The sequence below is a fragment of the Oryctolagus cuniculus genome, chromosome 11 (assembly GCF_051225735.1).
Source record: "Oryctolagus cuniculus isolate XC-2025 breed Fujian yellow rabbit chromosome 11, ASM5122573v1, whole genome shotgun sequence".
Lineage (NCBI taxonomy): Eukaryota > Metazoa > Chordata > Mammalia > Lagomorpha > Leporidae > Oryctolagus > Oryctolagus cuniculus.
Genome location: NC_142877.1, coordinates 77377820 through 77398083, shown reverse-complemented (window position 1 = coordinate 77398083; position 20264 = coordinate 77377820). Strand labels below are relative to the sequence as shown.

The window sequence follows — 20264 nt, the reverse complement described above, 5'->3', positions numbered from 1 at the left end:
GGTGTGTTTGTCTCAGTTTCACCTCTGCCACATGGTGCCATGCATCTCAACCTAATTCACAAGAAACAGTTATTTAAAAAGAATGGATGCTTACGTTTCCAAGGCCTGAACACCAAAGAGGTGATATGGAAGATAATAATTTTAATAACAAAGCTCTTCCCTAGTAACCTTCTAGGGCATTGATTATATTCTTCATTGTTCTTAAATTAGTTAGGTGTCTCAATATAACCGCTTAGGTGAAACCAGATGGCCATAATAAAAACAAACCAACATTAATCAAAGGATAGATGATCTGCTTTTGCCAAAGTTGAATTTCTCTGCATGTTCCCCTTTCTGTACATTATTCATTGAGCTCTGTCTTATTACAGAGAATAGAATTTTGGATAAATTACTGCTTGAGATTCATTGAACCCCTGCTCCCTTCCATTGTCATAGGGTTGACTATAAATTCGTATTCAGTTTGCCAAATGAAAGTAGAGTCATCTCTAGTCTATTATGTTTGATACAGGTGAAATATTTATTCAATTTAACTGGCTTACATTCTACTATGAAAATTTAAGGTATATATAGTTCCTGTAGCTTATATATACCTTTCATCTTTCTCTTGTAGAACAATGATTTATGATGAGATCATGTGAATAATTCTGAGTTGTTTAGAAATGACATTAATTAGCAAAGTAAGCAAGCAAACAACAAAAGAAAGTGAAATTTTCAGAGTTTCCCTCTTAGCTTTCAGAAACTTTTAGGAGGTAAATGGAAAAAAAGATACTATTAGAATTAGCTGCTGTTTAAAATTTGCTTTTCCAGTCCTTATGTTCATAGTAAATTGCTCTGCAAATTCTGTCAATAGACAAGGGAACTTTTAAAAGTTCATAAAAAATGAAATTGAAAGTTTGTTTTGATTCAAAAAATTAAAATCCATGCATAATTTTTTTCATAACACATTTTCTATGAACCTTTTGAAGACAGCTGGTATATCTGAAAACGGTTAAGAATATATTTAGGAAAGGTGGACTTTCATCAGGCTTCTAAGATTATCTGTGTAGAGCCCTGAAGAAGGACATGGAAAAGGAGGACACTCTGATCTTGGGTAAAAACTGTAATGACAAGCTGGTTTCTAGGCTGAAAGGAAGTGAAGGTCTTTGGCAAGCCTACAGAAGTAAACAAATAGTTATTCCAAGGGCATTTGGAGAAGTTGATCTTGTTCCATTGTATGCTCAAAAGTATTTTACCAGTAAAAGTGGAGTACATGGACAAACATTTGTGTGCTTTGCTGTTATCTTCATAAAATTTTTAGGAAAAATAGTACTTCAGAAAATAACAAAAGTGTGTCTCTTAAAGACCTGCAAAAATACATTTGATTTATCTTTTCCTTAGAAAGTTTCCACTTCTAAAGACTTCTAGTCACAATAACTAAAACTATGTAAACATTATAATATAGAATTTATGTGCTGCTTCAGTATCATAATTATTTTGTGTTCATCTCATTTCTGTGAAAGCCAGTTTCTTAAAAGACAAAAAAGGCCATACAGGAATTAAAAATTCTGAAAGAACATTCCCTTTCCAATACATTTCCATTATGCATCAATACATCAAGTTTTGTGATGAGTGATGAGAATTCTTTTTCTTATTGTGATTATTGTGTTTTGTATATTGAGTGATTGGACTACGGCATCGGTGTAAACTCTTTGTACTGTCTCATTTCCGCGTCCATTACTGTCTGTCAATGGGCATGGTGCTGTGACCAGTGTTATCAGGTGACGACAGTACAGGAAGTGAGCCGCCATTATCACCCCCAGAAAGGCTCCCCATCAGACGCTCTAGTACCAGAGACAAAAACAGAAGAGGGGAAACATGTTTCCTACTGACGACAGGTGATTACACGTGTGCTTCTGATGGAGGGATCAGGAAAGGTAGGCATACATTTAACCGGAACTTAACAGGTGACTTAGCAATTAAGTGTTTGAAATACATGGAGTGCTGTACAATGTTTGTTCATCATTTTCTAGAAAAGCCTGCGTATAGTGCTCTTTTCCTCTCTCCATCACATCTTTCATTATAAATATTTAAGAATACATATCATAACAGTGTACTTTATTGTCATTTCTTAAATGAGTTACATCCTTCTTTCTTTTTTATTTGTCGTTTGTCTATGGACAGAACTGTAATGGAATACATAAATATTTATCACTCATTCAATTATTTTAGCATATATTTGTCAGTCTTTAAAAATTATCTTTTTTACTGCAACAAATAAAACTCAGTGGGTGGCTCTATGCATATATTTGATGATTAATTAATGATATAGAACAATTATTTTTTTCAAAATAAGGCATTAAACATTCTAATTGTCTATTTTTCCTATACTTAGGCAGTTTTTTCCAGTGGTTTATTTGAGTATCACAAGGTTGTGAATGTACAAGATTTTCAGCTACATTGAACAGTATATTTAATAACTTAAAATACTATTTATGTATTTACAAAATGCACTTCTGGAAGTTATTTCCAAGACCAATGAAAATAATTTTGTTTACTGCCATTTTTCAACAGACACTGCATAGAGCTAGACACATAGAAGATTTTAAGATGTGTTAAATACATGTTGAGTGAATGAAAATTGAAGGCCAGGTGTCTTTGTTAAGGAAGAAAACAAAATGTTATAGCTCTACTTCATTACCTGGTTCCTTTTCCTTCAATTGTACTAATATCTGTAAGGATTCCTTGTTGGTTTTCCTTTTTTGGCAAACTCTACAGACATAAAGACAATTGGAGTTATTTATCTTGTCTTTAAGAATGGTTTTGTGATCATTATAACCCACTTTTCTAAAAAAAAAATACTGATCCATTCTTTCCTTATCTCCATCTTCCATAACTTCAGTTTCTTTATTGCCTTATGTATCTCCTTTACTCCCCGAATATAAAAGAACTATAATGATTTATTATATTAATTGGCCAAGTTTGAATGAAAAGACTCTCCTGAACTTCGGCATTGATTCAATTGCATTTTAAAACCACCATGCTTATTTGTTATTCATTACAGTTCCTACCCAATTAATTCTTTATCATTTTACTCCAAAAATGAAACATTTCATTACACATGCTGTACATTTCTTTCAATTTTTCTAATCACTTTATATTGTTCTGGGCTTCTATGCCTTTGAAACTCAAAAGAGAAGGCAAGAGAATCTTCAGTGAGCAATATTTTGAATACTTCTGCATTCCAGTTCTTTTCACTGTCAGCATTTGTTGATTGTACTAATGTGATTCAATTATCTGAAATAATTTTATTGTTTACTGTTTTATATTTACACATATACATATGCACTAGAAAAAATTTAAAGATTTTATGAAGATAGTGAATACTCTATTACAGTATTTGAGAAAAATATATGTACAAATACACACATTAAATCATAACAATAATACCTAACTAATAATACCTTATGTAGAACATACTTTCTAATTGCATTGTATATTTTACCTTACTATATACACATATATATGTATATGTGCTTACATTTAAATATGTTTTGAGCATCATCCAAGAAAAGTATCACTTGTAATATTTATTGCAAAATTATATGACTAAGGTACTTATTAGAATATTTTTCTTCTGTTATGCAATATTTTGAATTTTAAACTGTCAAAGGAAATCATGGATGAGGAAAGGCTTTTCAAATTATAAGTCATTGTGTAAATATAAAGGTTTATTCTAAAATTGCAGTTGTATAAGCAAAGTAATTAATAAGATATTTAGTGTTCACAAAAGTTATATATTTATTATTATTTCACAAATATAAATTCTCTTCATCAATGGAAACATCTTTGAAAACTTATCCATGAGCTTTTAATTCTTTGTCATTTCTCACAGAATCAACTCTTTTTAATTCTTGCTTTATTCATTAGTAGATATGTGTTTTCTTCTCTGGTAATATTTCTAGATAAACTTGTTTAATCTCTTTAGTGTGTCATCTTGTCTAGCTAGAATTCATTCACTTCTCCTGTTTCCGTTTATGTTGGTTAAAGGTTTTTCTCTTTTTACTTCTAGTTTGACATATATTTTTCCATATGATCCTTTCATTTACCTTTCACGTTGATTTCTCTAATGACTTCATTTTAGAGTTCTAAATATACTCCCTACCATAGTCATATAAATGTAAAGAAATTACTGGATTTCCATTCAATGGTTAGTTATTAGCTAAAAATAAGAATTTGATTGGACATACATGAAGGAAATGTAAGGGTTCCCTAAGAGAGTGAACTCCCAATACTTAGAACCAATGTTTTTATTTGTACAGTAGATTTTTTTTAAGATTTTTATTTACTTATTTGAGAGGTAGAGTTACAGACGGTGAGAGAGAGACACACAGAGAAGATTTGTAGAGTAGTTTTTTTTTTTTAAGATTTATTTATTTATTTATTTGAAAGAGTTACACAGAGAGAGAAGGAGAGGCAGAGAGAGAGAAAGAGGTCTTCCATCCGCTGGTTCACTTCCCAGTTGGCGGCAACGACCGGAGCTGTGCTGATTCAAAGCCATTAGCCAGGAGCTTCTTCTGGGTCTCCCATACTGGTGCAGAGGTCCAAGGACTTGGACCATTTTGCACTGCTTTCCCATCCCGTAGCTGGATGGGAAGTGGAGCAGCTGTGTTCTAACCGTTGCGAGTATGGGATGCCGGCACTGCAGGTGGCGGCTTTACCCACTATGCCATAGCACTGGCCCCTGTATGGTAGTTTTAAGGAGACTATATGACAAAACTTAAATATACCCATGGGTAGATCATGGACAGTCAGCTTCAATATTGTCTCAAATAAGTACATGTTCTTAAGTACTGAATAAAATTCATGTTATATATTTAAATGTTGGTTCAAATTAGGTTCAGTATTGCTTATGCTAATGAAAGATATTTCTAGCCACTCCAGTAAAGCTTGATTAAGCAAAACATTGTGTCAAAACCTTTAGTTAGAAGTGAACATTTAAAATAAAAAATAAGGATATATGAATAACTTATATAATTTTACTAATTAAATACTTCTTGCTGAATTAGTAAGTTTTCTTAGATCAAAACTGAAATTACTACCATTAAAAATAAAAGGACCTATAAACAGAATGGACAATTTTTATATTAACTATTATCTAGATAAATAACTAGCATGTATGACTCTAATCAAGAATTATATGTTGCTGATAGAATTATTATAAAGCTGTCAAATAGATATTTAGCTTCCTGGAAATCCTATATTGAGATTGGAGGTTGTGGGGGACAAAGTTATAAATTGGTGGAGCAATGATTTGTAGGTATTAACAACCCTTTTGGTTCATGCATATTCACCAGTTTCCCTTTAATCAAAGTCAATCAATGTTTAAAGTCTAATTTACATTTTCATGTTACACAGTCAACTTCTACTGCTTGGAACAAATTACTTTTTGTACAATTCCTTAAGGTGTTATTTCAGACACTTTACAGAGGAGCAGCAATAACGAACCCTCCAGACACGTTAAAGTCCTTAAAAAATGATAAATTACTTGCAATTTAAAAAAATTATTTAAGACATCCCCCTGTTATCTATTGCATCATCTATCGGTACAGAATGAAATATATATCACAGCCATCTTTCGTACTTCACAAAACTAACAAAACATTGGGAAATATAGAATACTATACCGCAGTAAGAAACAACGAAATCCAGTCATTTGCAACAAAATGGAGGAATCTGGAACACATCATGCTGAGTGAAATAAGCCAGTCCCAAAGGGACAAATACCATATGTTCTCCCTGATCGGTGACGACTGACTGAACACCAAGAGGGAAACCTGTTGGAGTGAGGTGGACACTATGGGAAATGGTGGCTTGATCAGCATAGCCCTGACTGTTAATGAACAACTTAATACATTATCCCTCTTAGTAGTTTTTTTTATCTGTTCTACTTAATATGACTGGTTTAGATCTGTAATTGATGCACAGTTATTCTTAAGTGTTGAAAATTAACTGAAATGTGATCCCTGTTGAACATGGTGGTGGGAATGGGAGAGGGAAGAGATGTATAATTTGGGACATGCTCAGGCTGACTTGCCCCAAGTGGTGGAGTTGGAAGCATACCAGGGGATTCCAATTCAATCCCATCGAGGTGGCATGTACCAATGCCATCTCACTGTTCCAGGTGATCAGTTTCAGTTCACAGTTGGTCATGGTGAAGGGACTGGGAGTCAAAGGGAACACATAGACAAGTCTAGTACCTGCTAACGCTAACCGATAGAATAAATAAAGGGGAGAGTGATCCAACATGGGAAGTGAGATACTCAGCAGACTCATAGAATGGCAGATGTCCTAAATAGCACTCTGGCCTCAGAATCAGCCCTAAAGGCATTCGGAGCTGGCTGAAAAGCTCATGAGAGTATTTCAGGCATGGAAAGCCAAGACACTCTGGCAAAAGATCTCTGTGAGTGAGATCTCAGTGGAAAGAACAGGTCATCAAAGAAGGAGGTACCTTTCTCTGAAGGGAGGAGAGAACCTCCACTTTGACTATGACCTTGTCTAAACAAGATAAGAGTCGGAGAACTCAGAGGGCTTCCATAGCCTTGGAAACTCATGACTGGAGCATAGGGAGATTACTGATGCCATAGACAGGAGTGTCAATTGGTAAAGTCAACAACAGGAGTCACTGTGCACTTACTCCTCATGTAGGATCTCTATCCTTAATGTGCTGTACATTGAGATTTAATGCTATAACGAGTACTCAAACAATATATTTCACTTTGTGTTTCTATGGGGGTGCAAACTGTTGAAATCCTTACTTAATGCATACTAAACTGATCCTCTGTAAAAAAAAAAAAAAAAAAAAAAAAAAGGAAATTATCAATTCCCAACTTGACTCTCACTGGGATTAAACATGACAATAGGTCTGCTCTGATTTCATCATCATTTAAAAAAATCATCTATTATTTTTCACTTTATGTTTCTGTGTGGGAGCAAACTGTTGAAATCCATACTTAATGTATACTAAGCTGATCTTCTGTATATTAAGATAATCGAAAATGAATCATGATGTGAATGGAAGGGGAGAGGGAGTGGGAAAGGGGAGGGTTGTGGGTGGGAGGGACGGTATGGGGGGGAAGCCATTGTAATCCATGGGTCGTACTTTGGAGAATTATATGCATTAAATAAAAGTTTAAAAAAAAAAAAAAATCAAAGGTAATAAAAGAATGGAAGGAAGGAGGGGCTTGAAGGAGGGGAAAGTATGGTTATTTTATTAGAATTGTAGCTAAAAAAGTACATTAAATCTGTTCTCTTTATATTAATAAAAATATCTTTTATTTAATAAATCACTAAAAAAAAAAAAAAAAAAAAAAAAAAGATAATTCTTTAATTAGCATAAATTATATTCTAAAGAACTTTATCATAGTTTTATTAACTATGGCGTAAGTTTTCATTTGTTAAAGAAGACTTCCAGTTTTCTGAAAATTTTTATATGAAAGGAGGAGGTGTTACTTATTCCTCTTCCCTTTCCAGTCTAGTTTTACTCTGAAATAGAGCTATTTTGCAATGCATATCCATAACTGCCTTGGCCTCTCATAAATCAAATAATTAGATAAGTCAATTTTCCACTTCAGTGAAAGGAGAAGAAATAGCAATAGCTTCTTCCCTGGAAGTTCTAAGAAAAGATAGATTTAAAGAAGTAGCTCGGAGGAACATAGTAAAAGAGAAGACCCATTTCTTCCTTCCTCAATTATTAAATACAGTTCTGGCCCAAGGATTATATACACACATGGGAACCTACTTGCTCAATTTTGGTTATCCAAAGAGATTTTAATTTTCCTGTTCTTTAAGAGTTTTTTTTTTCATGGAACTATCAGAACATTCATTTCCATAGCTATGTAATATGATTATTGTTTTAGACAATGGCCTACTTTTGAGACATTTCATTTCATTATTAACACTCAGTTCTCCCTACCTCAATTAACCTCTAATGGCTTGTAATTAAAATTAGATGAATATATTAATCCTCCCCAAGGTGATCTTGGTAGGTATTGTTTGTTCGGCTAAGTAAACCTATTGGGCTAAAGTTTGTGAGAGAACCTTTTATTCTGTAAGTTCATTGCCATCATGAACAAAAGACTAGAATGCAAAATAATAGAAATAGAAGGTGAACTGAGACAAGATTTTTCTCATTTTATGAAAGAAGAGTAAGGGGAGGAATTTAGCTGAAGCATCTTGTACTGAAATACAGACTTTATTGCACTGGAATTATGATTAAATTTATATTCATTCTTTCATAGTTCTTCTTTGCATTTTTTCCAAGGTAGTAGAAATATGACATTCTACATCACCTGGATAATGGCATCCATTGTCATTATTCAAGAATAAAGGATAAAGAAGGCCGGCGCCGCAGCTCACTAGGCTAATCCTCCGCCTGTGGCGCCGGCACCCCGGGTTCTAGTCTCGGTTGGGATGCCGGATTCTGTCCCGGTTGCTCCTCTTCCAGTCCAGCTCTCTGCTGTGGCTCGGGAAGGCAGTGGAGGATGGCCCAAGTGCTTGGGCCCTGCACCCATGTGGGAGACCAGGAGGAAGCACCTGGCTCCTGGCTTCGAATCGGCCATAGTGCGCTGGCTGTAGCGGCCATTTGAACCAACAGAAAAAGAAGACCTTTCTCTCTGTCTCTCTCTTACTGTGTAACTCTGCCTGTAAAAAATAAATAAATAAATAAAAATAAAGAATAAAGCTGGAAGATTAAATATTCTAAGAAAAAAAGTTGTTCACTTAAAGTTTAGTATGCTTAACCAAATTTAAAAAAGGAAAATACACAGTTTATTTCTTTTATTCTCAGGAGCACATTCTAAAATTTTTCAATATTGGCCAAGTTTACAGCTTACTTAATTTCCTTTGCCTAATTTTAAGAGTTCTAATAGTCTATATTCCAAAATGAATAAGTCTGGGAAAGAATATATCTTGAAATATTGAAAATATAATTTGTGATAGCTACTTTAAACTTTAGGGAGTGACAGAGTCAATTTCATTTTTTGAGTTATAAGTTGTATCAATATTGAATTCTTTGTAAACAAATCTTTGAGATCAAAAATAGCAGTTTTTATTATCCTGTGTGGTATTGTTTGTCTTTGTCTGTTTTCTGGTTGAATTCAACTGACATCTGTGCATTTTTTCATAAAAGGATATGAAAAATCCCGAAGCCTAAACAACATAGCGGGCTTGGCAGGCAATGCTCTGAGGCTCTCTCCAGTAACATCACCTTACAACTCTCCTTGTCCTCTGAGGCGCTCTCGATCTCCCATCCCATCTATTTTGTAAACCAAACTGCACCATTTGGCTAAATTGCATTAATTCAAGTACTGTTTATCCCATAATGGAAATAATTAAAAGTAGACTTACTCCAGGCTCCATTAAAATAGTATAAGTCCTGCATGATGCAACTATTTGAAATCAGAAATGCCACTTGGGTAGCTAATGGATCTTATCCTGGCTTTAAAGATTATCTAAAATAGTGCTACTACTTCTTCATATTTATTGCCCTGATCTCCTTTTGCAATAAGATGACAGATAGTGTCATATATTGGCCAGTATCTTAATAAATAAACATATCTTCAGGGAGATGTAATTAAACCAGTGTGCTTCCAAATGCCAACCACTTCATTGGAACTTCATTTCTTGTGACTCTAAACCATTCTGAAGATGTCTGGGATCCTATCTTGATTGTACACGACATGACTGTGGTCTGCTCATTTGCATAGGCCATCTTGTCTCTATCACCTGAAAGCAGTGTTGCGGAGTCCGGGGACCACGGATGGCTCGGGATATGTGTACTTGCATCAAACCATCCTGCTGAGATGAGAGTGCTGGTCGACTGTTCTGCATGTTGAATGGTGGGCAGGGAGGGCAAGTTTCTCCCTGACCTTTTCTTCCTTATTCTTTGAAAGAAATATTTGTTTCAAATAGTTTAATTTCTATGTTGATTTCTTTTTCTTCAAACATGCTGTATTGGAGTTCTGCATGTCTCTGGTTGTTTGCACACAGATAACTACAAAGAGGTTGTCATTACTGGTTACATGCAAGCTGAGGCCAGATCTCTTACTTAGTGACTTGGGGAAGGCACAAAACGTGAGCGAAAGGTAACTACCAGTCAGGCCTGCATTGTTTAGCCAGGAATCATTGCCTGGTACTGGAGTCATCTTGTTTTAAACCCAAGGATTGGTCATCATTTTCAGAAGCAGAGTGCCAAATATCACCCAAAACTCCCGTGTCTTTTTGTATCCTCTTCCTTTATTTTTATTTATTAATTTTTGTGCAAACATAGAAGATCATTGGTGTTCAATGGAAGATATTTTGACTAGCCTTAAATTTCTGAATCAAGGGATTAATCAGATTTTTAGGCAATGTTTAATGAGGTGCTTTGTTCTGTGTGTTGTTTCTGTCTATCTGTCTTAGCTCCCTGTCTTAACTGTAAATGCCATCTGTCTCCATGAAGCACAGAAATGCCTTGATAAAGTGTTTTTGATGTTAATACTGGGTTGCCTCAGCCTGCCCCCACCCCTTGCCTTCTTTCCTAAATGGAGCAGCCTCTCTGATTTATGTATAATAAAGATGCCCTATAGACTACCTATGTTAATTGGCACTGTGAATCTTTTTGATAAGCACGATTTAAGCAGCAATTTCACCACTGCACTTGGTTGCTTGCTGCAGAATCAGTTGTGACTACCTAGCAACCAGCATTCATCACTACACTTCAACAAAATCCCTAGGGAGTCTTACTCAGTCTGAGTGGGGGAAACTCTGTTTGTACATCTCTATGAATGCAGTAGCAACAGTGCATCTGGTGAATTGCACGTATGAGGGAAGAAAAATGCCATTATACAAACTGGGGGATAAACACTATTTCTAAGTCATTCAGGATCCTAGAGATTATTGGCTAATTCCTAATCCTGATGTTTAAATTTTATTAGGAAGATAATTGTCACTTTTATAATTGGCCATGAAACATGTATTATTCTATAGCTCCAAGTTCTAGCGCATGATCTGCATGTCAGAGATCTTGTACAGCAATGTATTTATCCAGACATATGTATCTGATATTTAGAGATACAGTGGTTTTTTTGATAATGCCACACATAGAACGTTATAATTATACACAAGTTTGTGGTTAAGGAATTAATATGCTGTCTGGTGCTGCTGTTATTGACTGCAGTGTTGTACAGAATTTGTCATGGATTTTTGACTGCTGAAAAAGGGACAGTGGAATTTAGCCATACCAAGGACTATACTGGAAAGAGACTTCTGCTCTGCTGCTGAATGCCCCCCTGATGGGACCAGGTTGTACTTGGACGAGGTCCCTGCATCTTCACAAGGCACCTTAAGCTCATAAAAGAACTGTGGCTGGAACTCATTTGGTGCTCCCCATATGAGTGGCCTGCCTGTGGACTGGCCAGTGTCTATGAAACAACTGTAAATACCAACAGGTGTGCATGGGTCAACAGCTTTGACCATCTCACATCAAGGGAAGCCAAATCCATGATCAACATCTCTGATGCTTCAAGTAGGCCCACATGTCTTTGGATTACTCTTTGTGGGCCTGCAGTAGGTTGCGCAGTGAATTACAAGGCATTGATATTATGTAGCATAGATCTGTCTTAATTTCTCTGATTTCTCTTTGTTGATTGGATCCGTGAACATTGGCTATATTGTTTTGTTATAAACCACTTATTATAAACTTGTCAATTATGTTATGAAGTTTTTTGTGTCTACTTATCAACACTGACCTATTTTGAATTGCATATTTGATTAGTTCTGGAAAATTGTTACAGCTTGTAGAAAATCACCAACATTATTTATTATTTAAGACTTTTGTCATTGTTACCTCGATTATAAATATTATAAAAATAAGATTCTGGCAATGAGAGTATATTTTTATTAAATGACCAAGGAACAATGTCATTCTGTAGTAGAATATTAATCAAATTATATCCTAAAGTGTATATTTTGCATAAGAGAGATATTCTTCAATCAATTTTTGCGAGTTTTGTGGCAAATGAAGCTTGTATTTGTCTTTAAAACTGTTGTAGTTGAAACTGTATAAAACTTTTTCACCTCGCTTAATCAATTATTTCCAGAATCTATTAGTTCCCCTGGGATTCTGAATATAACAAATGTCCTAATTATAAACCCCTGTGTCGTGAACCTTTTGTAAACATTTCAAGGTGCATGCACAACCTTGGTGGTGACCGATGGAAATGTAACTAACTGAAATGAAGAATAAAAGGCAAATGAACTGGGGATAAACTTGAATCCTATCTGATTAAATTATTCATATTCTTTTCTTGACTTTTTTCTTTGTTGTTGTTTTCAACACAGGCTTTACTGTTTTTATGTTTCAGAGAACCTTACCAAACACTCACACATAATAAAGAATTTGGAATGAGAAGATCTTAAAACATACACAGCTCTCACTTTCATTCAAGTCTCTGGCATATAGCTAGTGTTTTCCTCTTACTTTGCTTCTTTTTGATTTATCTGCCTAAATTTTTTTTCACAGCTCTAAGATGGCAAAATTACTAATTATTATGATAGTCAGCATTTATAAGGTATTTTATGATACTGAATTTTCACTTACATTTTCCAATTTAACCATCACAACAGTGATGAAGACAAGTCATTTTGTCTTCATTTTATTGGTAGTAAAGTTAAGGATGATACAGACAGAACTGTTTCCTTACATTTTTGTCACAATTTTCCCTGCCATAGTTTCTTATGTTTTAAATATTTACTGGGCCTCTTGTTGTAAATGCCCTATCATTAAATTTTCTGTCTCACTTTTGGGTAAAAGACCTGTTTTGGCAACACACCACACAAAGATGGGATTCCATCTACATTTTGAGGATGGAGGTACATTTAACCTGTAAATGTCTATGACACCATCCAGGAGTAGGGGGCAGTGAAGGTGAAAACAGAAAAGGCCGGAAAATCCAACACTTTCCCATAATGCATTAGCAAAACCTTCACTATGTCTAAAACTGTTCAGGGATTCTTATTAAGAAACTATTCAGAATCTGAGATCAGAACAGGGAATCTGTCTAAATACTGATAAAATTTTTTAGTCAATAATGTCAGAATGTTAGTTTTATAGTAGAAAGAAGGATAATGTAGGAAGGAGAAAGAATCCATTTTGCTTAGATGATAATTAGCCCCAAGGTCAGTTTTAAAAAAAAAATAGTAATTAAATAGTTGTGAATGAAAAGTGAAAGCATTCATTTAATCTTTGCAATAAATCATAAGACAGACTCATGGAGCAGCAATAATGAACCTTGAAAGACACTGAATGTGTCAACAGTATTATCAGGCTGTATTACAAAGCAGGGACTCTGGAGAATTTACAATGTGCTTGAAGACAGTTAGCGCTAAATGAGTACTAAAATATTAAAATGCCTACAAGTTTAAGATGATTAAAATATGTTGTCTAAATTTTTTCTTAACCCAAAATTTTCTTCCTATCTTTCTTTTTTCCACTGCTGAAACTTAATTAATTGGTGAAATACTTAAATATTATTAAACCATAGATATCTGAGTGTAGTAATTTTCTCCAACATTTTTAAATTAGACTATTTTTAAAAGCACACTTAACTTCATAGTAAAATTGAGTAGGAATTACAGTCAGTTCCCACATACCATTGTCCCCATACGTGTACCACTTACCACATACTACAGAGGGTGGTGCATCTGTTACAGTCAGTGATCCTATTAACCTACACTCACCCATTATTATCAACCAAAGGCCATAGTTTGAATTAGGGTTCACTGTAAGTAGTGTACATTCTATGAGTTTTAAGAAATGTATAATGATCTGTGACCACAATTTTAGCATGATACAGAATAATTTCTGTTTCTGCATTCAGATAATTTATATGCACCTTCTCTTTTAAAACGTTTTTGACATATCTATTTTATGTTTTTCAAAGGCAGAGAGACAGAGATCTTCCATTTGCTTTTTCACACCCCAAATGCCCACAATAGCCAGAGTGGAATCAAACCCAAACCAGGAACCAAGAACTCAGTCCCCATCTGCAGTCCGGGGGCAAGAGGAGATTGAAATCCCAGCTCAAACAAGAAAGCAGAGAGATTGAATTCTCCTTTCCTCAACTCGTGTTGTGTTCAGGCACTCAACAGATAGGATTATGACCTCCCATGTATGGGAGGGAAATCTGCCTTATTCAATCTACAGATGCAACACTGATTCAGATCTACTGATTCAAATGCTCTTCCAGAAACACTCTCAGAGACAAACCTGGAGATAATGTTTACTCAGATAGCTATTCCAGGCAAATAGACCACTACAATTTAAAATTAATCATCAAAAGTCCATCCTTTGTCAACATTACACCGATAATCAACACCCTAAGCCACAATAAATCTCCAAATAATGACAGCAACAAGGTCACAATTTGTGTAACATAACACAACTTGTCTTTCATCAGAAAATGCACTCAACCTGCCCCAGAAGAGAAGATAAAGTCTTTGAGTAATGAATACTCTTCTCTTTAATACCTTGTAATTTAAATACTCTACTGCAAAATTACATACTTAAATACTATAGTATAAAGTCAACATATATTGCATAAGGGAGTAAGAGAGGCAAAGCAAATATATCTTATGCCCAACACAGAACATATGCAAAATAGCAGAATGAAGAAGTGCTCATGACAATTACATTCCTACAACTGGTCACATGAACATAACTATTGTTTTAACTACCTTCTTCCACTCTCCATTCTGCATTCCCTTAGCCTTCAGCAAGACCTTCAGCTGATTATAATTTTCTATCAATGGGGTGATTCAAAATATAATTTGTAAAGGATCTGGACAATTTGCAGTCCTGCCTGGACGGAGTTATTGTAGTTTTCCATTCATTTTAATCATTGGCTACAAGAATACCAACAGATGCTCCAAGAGATCTCCTGTGTTCCACATATCTTCTTCATTCTGCATTTAGAAAAGTAAATTGCAGTTCCATTTCCACTTGGTGGTTAGGGTCAGTCACTTCAGCCAGCACAATGATACTCTCTGGCTTTTGGTTCAAAAGCATGTGGGACCCAAAGTGACTGAACAGCAGCTTAACTAACATTTAAATGAAATCATTGTTGTGACTGCTGGAAGAAGCATTTCTTGCTTTAGAAGTAGGACTTCTAGGACAGCAGAATATAAGGTCACAGAAATAGGGAGCAAAAGTTTACTAATGGATCACTAGGAGCAGCAATCAGTGATGCCATTCCCCTTTACACCAGTGGATTCCTGTATCTGTGAATTCTGGCTGTGTGAGAAACAGCACCATTTATGGGATACGATTTCAGAGCATATATTGCATTGTGCAAAACTTTTCTCTTGCCTAGAAATCCATTATCATAAAGCCAGTGCTGTAACTAAGTATCCAAAAAATGCAAACCAGCTGCTTCTGCATGGTAGTGAAGAGTGAATTCTATGAAAGTAGGCCCATGGCAACATTTCTTTTGTTGTGAAATAGTTCCTTATTCAAAAGCCATGCTGTGCAGAATGCCTGGATGCTAAGTATTCTGAAAGTCTAGGAATGGTGGATTTCATAGAAGCATCGTGTGTACGGAAGGCCAATCCATATCCAGAGTAATCCTTTCCTCCATTAAGAATCAAACTCAGCCACATCTGTGATGGAAGCAACTCAGTATGATCAACTTGTCCCCAGAGAGCTGGTTGATCACTATGGGGGATGATGCCATATCTAGGACCCAGTGTTGGTCTCTGCTGCTGGTTAATTGGGCACTCAGCAGTGGATATAACTGGGTTAGCTAAGGTGCATAGGAAGTCCGGGTTATTGAGCCCATGCATAGCTTCCATCCCTTCCACCATGGGTACTTTGTTCATAAGCCCATTGGGTGATAACAGAGGTGTCTGGGGAAAGGACTGACTGTCATTCACAGAATGAGTTATCCTGTCCACTTGATTATTAAAAATTCCCTCTCCTGAGGTCATGCTTTGGTAAGCAAAATTCACATAGGACACTAAAATCTTCATATTTTTTGTCCTTTCACAGAGGTCATTCCAAATACACTTCCTCATAATTTTTTGCCATTACTTTTCCAAGCATGCTCCTTCTAGGTCTCTAGCCATCCAGAAAAAATCTCTGGCCACAGCACATGCATAGTGATATAATCACACATATGTCCATTTCTCTCTCTCCAAGCCAGGAAAACAATCAGATGCATTGCTCAAAGCGCTGCTCACTGAAAGGATTTCACTCTACCGTGTCCCAAGAAGAGGCTATGTCGCTGCAAAGTTGCGTTTTCAAGTGGTGTTTGCATATAAAGCAGAAGCATCCATAAAGCAGGCCAGAGTTTCCTTTTTCCCTATCAACTGATCACAGGGAGCTTCCCATGGGGCCACAGGTAGAGGCTGGAATAAAGACGGCTGGGCAGCAGGGGAGAGGCTCATGGGCTTTCAGGCTACTTTTTCACAAAACTTATTTTTGCCTTCAGTGTATACTTAGGTCTGCTCACTTATATACTCTTTCCATTTGATAAAATACTGCTGTGAATGCCCACCTTTATGGACATTTCTCCTTCTAAACAAAGAAAACAACCAGATTCATTGCTTAAAGTGCTGCCTGATGTGTGTGTGTGTGTGTGTGTGTGTGTGATAATACCAATTTCAAAAAATGTTTATCAAAAGGAGGGTAGTTATCTACAAAAGATAGCATAGCTTTTCTCCAGTCTCAATGACCTGGGCTGTAATTTACTTACAGCTTCCTGTTAAAGACTTTCAACAGTGTCCCTATTGGCTGCCAACAATTCAAGATCAATTGGATCTGCTGCACACCTTACACATCTACCAGCACCGGTTATAAAGCCTCCCCTTTATCAAAACTAGCAGATTACTGTGCCGCTAGTAAATGGGCAGGGGTTACACATCCACATTATTTACATGCCTACTTCAAAATCCAGTCCCACTTGGCTTTGTGTCTCCTTTTAGCTGTAGGTGCACTGATATATCCTTACCCTTAGAAGTGTTATACCAACATGTTCCACACCATTCTTGAAATTTCACCAAGATAGAAGACTGAATTTCTACTGGATTTATTTCCCACACTCTTGACAGGCAAATGTTATGCCAATAAGTCTAGAGTAGTTACTATTTATTGATGAGTAGATTCAATCAGCATGATGTCATCAATATGATGGATCAGTGTGATATGTTGCGGAAGGGAAAGGTGACCAAGATCCAGGGAAAGTAAATCATGACATAGTGCTGGAGAGTTAATATACTCCTGAGGTAGAGAGTGAAGGTGTATTACAGATGCTGCTGAAAGTCAATTTACTTTTGGTGGCCCTCGTTGACAGGGATGGAAGAAAAGGCATTTGCCAGGTCAATAGCTGCATCCCAGTTTCCAAGGATACCATAATCTTCAGAAACAGTGAAATACGTTGGATATAGTGATTGCAATATGGATCACTATCTGGTTGAATTTATAATAACTGCACCCTCCAAAATCCATCTTTTTTTCTACATAGAACAAAGATAAGTTGAATTGGAATACCTTGGGGATTATGACCCCTGCATCTATCAAGCCTTTGATGGTATCATTGATCTCTGAAATTCCTTCAGGGATGCAGGAGTGCTTTCGGTTTGCTAGCACTTCTAATTCCTTCAACTTGATGTTTCCCACCATAATGGTAGCCCTCACTCCACATATCAGGGGACCAATGTAGGGTATCTCCAGCTGCTGCATATATCTATCCCAACTATACATTCTGGATTTGGGGAAATAAGCTCAGGATGGGATTGGGGACCACTGTGGGCACATGGGAAGAAGGACTTGAGTTAAAATTACTGACCACCGTAAGCCCCTACTTTGACAGGTAGACCACAGTGAAGTTTCATTTCTCCTGAATTTAGTGTCAGTGGATAGTGTGTGTCCAGTATTCTTCAGAGTTCTATTTCCTTTTCTCCAAATGCACAGTTACTCTGGTCAAAGGTCATAGGTCCCTTTGAGAAAGGTCGGGAGAAAGACTAGCAATATAAATTTCTGATAGGGTATTGAGTCCTTCCTTAAGGTGGTGCTGCACACTCTAGCCCCTTGTTCAGGGAGTTCTGAGTCTGTAAACTGGCTCAAGTCAGGGAATTGGTTACTCTATGTGGTTACTCTATGTCAATGACTCATGTTAGACTTTCGTTTATTGTAATTTAAATCACAACGTTAAATGTTGAATCTCTGCTTAATCATTGTATATGAACAAATTTGGTCAAATGCAACTTTACATTTCTTTCAATATTATCCCATACCCTTAATATCCATTGCCACACACATTCTCTGGATTTTGACACCCATGCACACAAGGAATTCTCAAAAAGTTCTTGGAAAATGGATACTATGAAAAACTACACATTGACTTCAATTTTTTTGCGTGGAAATAAATCTATCTTTTAATTCCATTTTCATTAACTTTTGAAAGCACCCTATTATATAATGTATATATATGATATAAATAGATTTATTATAAGGATGCTGCTCATGAGGTTATGCAAATTGAGTTCCACTATCTGCATAAAGCAAGCAAGAGACCAAGAGAAGCCACTGGCGTCATCATAATGTGAGTCCCTGAGTCTGATCCTGAAAGCTAGGATGATGATGGCATTATTTTCAGTCAAAATAAGTATATATGCTTCAGATCTCACAGGTTACCAGTAACTTGGTCTCTTTGGTAATGAGGCACTAGTTAAATTGCTCTGCATGATGCTGTCTCCTGTCTCAGTAGCTGTTCTTATTACATTGGGTGCTGGCAGGAAGCTTAAAAATTAAGAGAGTTCTGGATGACTGCCTGGCAGAGAGTTTCAGAATCTAAGATATTAGTGACTCACACGGACACACACACCACATACACATACATGCATACAGCTGGATGGATATTCAGGGATCAAAAGGCCATGAGATTAAGCAGCAGATACTGAACATTGCCCCAAGCAAGTGCATTTAATATGAAATAAACAACAAGGCAAGTTGAAGGTAAAGAAATAGTTCTATAATTCTGTTTAATAAATCACATTAGAATAAATTCACAAGAAAAGGACTCAAGAAATCTTTTCACTGAAAGCTTTGAAAGATTTTCAGTGAATAGTCAGGTAACAGGAGATAAGGCCATCAATTTTTACATTCTCTAGAGATGAGTGTAGACAAATTTCTCTCATTTTTGTTTTCCTCTAGTTTTAACAAAGAAATATTCTTTCTTTACATTTATCTTACCATTCACATTCAAAAATTTCAAAATTGAGTTCTTTGGTGTATGCAGAGTATATTTGTATGTTTTTTGTTTCAACAAGAGCACACATAATGATAGCCTACTACTGAAAACATTGCACTTAAAGTGAAACTCCTTAATGTCACAACTTAGATTCTGTTAAAATAATTAAATGGGGTGCTATTAGGCTGAGACAATTCCAGTACCTTGGCTTCCTATGTAAACAAACCAAAATTCAATACTGTGAATGGTGATAGCCAAGGAAAATAAAACTTAAGTGATCAGAAATTGCCAATTAATCCATAAGCAGAGAATTACCCAATCAGAAACCACCTGTGAACCTCTAATGAGAGTTTCTCCTTTAAGCAATATCTTACTTCTGTGAACTTCTTATAAAAGCTTTACCATTGTGATTCCTTGGTGGAACTCTTAAGTGCCTGTAGTTTGGCACTGTCCAATCCATGAATTGCTGTCTACTAATGTGAGCTCTTTAAAATTTTAATCTATCCAGGTTTTTAAAAATAATTCCTAGGATAAATATCATCCTAATTTTTTTTCCAAAATTAAATTTCTTTTTTAAAAATATTTATTTATTTATTCAGAAGGCGGAGATTTAGAGAGAGGAGAGAGATAAAGATAGAGATAGATAAAAAGAGAAAGAGTGAGAGAACATGAGATGAAGAAAGAGAGAGAGATATCTTACATCCCCTGGTTCCTTCCCCAAATGGTCAAAATGGTCAGACTGAAGCCTGGTCAAAGCTAGAAACCAGGAGCCAGGCACCTCATCCTGGCCTCCCACAGGGGTGCAGGGGCCCAAGACTTGGGCCACCCTCTGCTGCCTTCCCAGGTACATTATCAGAGAGCTGGATCAGAAGTGGAGTATCCGGGACTTAAATTGGTGTCTATATGGGATGCTGGCACTGCAGGCAGAGGCTTAACCTTCTATGCCACAGTGCTGGCTCCCAAAATCAAATTTCTAATAAGCGATATATTTACTAATTTTTA

General features: G+C 36.0%; 1 protein-coding gene across 10 annotated transcripts in view; it reads left to right on the top strand.

Annotated features, from left to right (window-relative positions):
• KCNC2 (potassium voltage-gated channel subfamily C member 2) overlaps nt 1-12318 on the top strand; it is a 198920-nt gene extending 186602 nt beyond the window's left edge. For 2 of the 10 annotated variants that reach the window (XM_089307439.1, XM_002711340.6), the window contains exons 4-5: nt 1749-1913; nt 9167-12318. In XM_089307439.1, coding sequence (XP_089163565.1) covers nt 1749-1913; nt 9167-9303 — 302 coding nt within the window. In that variant the 3' untranslated portion in view covers nt 9304-12318. Of the gene's footprint in view, nt 1-16; nt 121-1748; nt 1914-9166 lie in introns of all 10 variants that reach the window. The other 8 variants (XM_008256800.5, XM_008256799.5, XM_051845685.3 and 5 more) reach the window with 8 other exon arrangements.
• The last annotated feature ends 7946 nt before the right edge of the window (nt 12319-20264 follow it).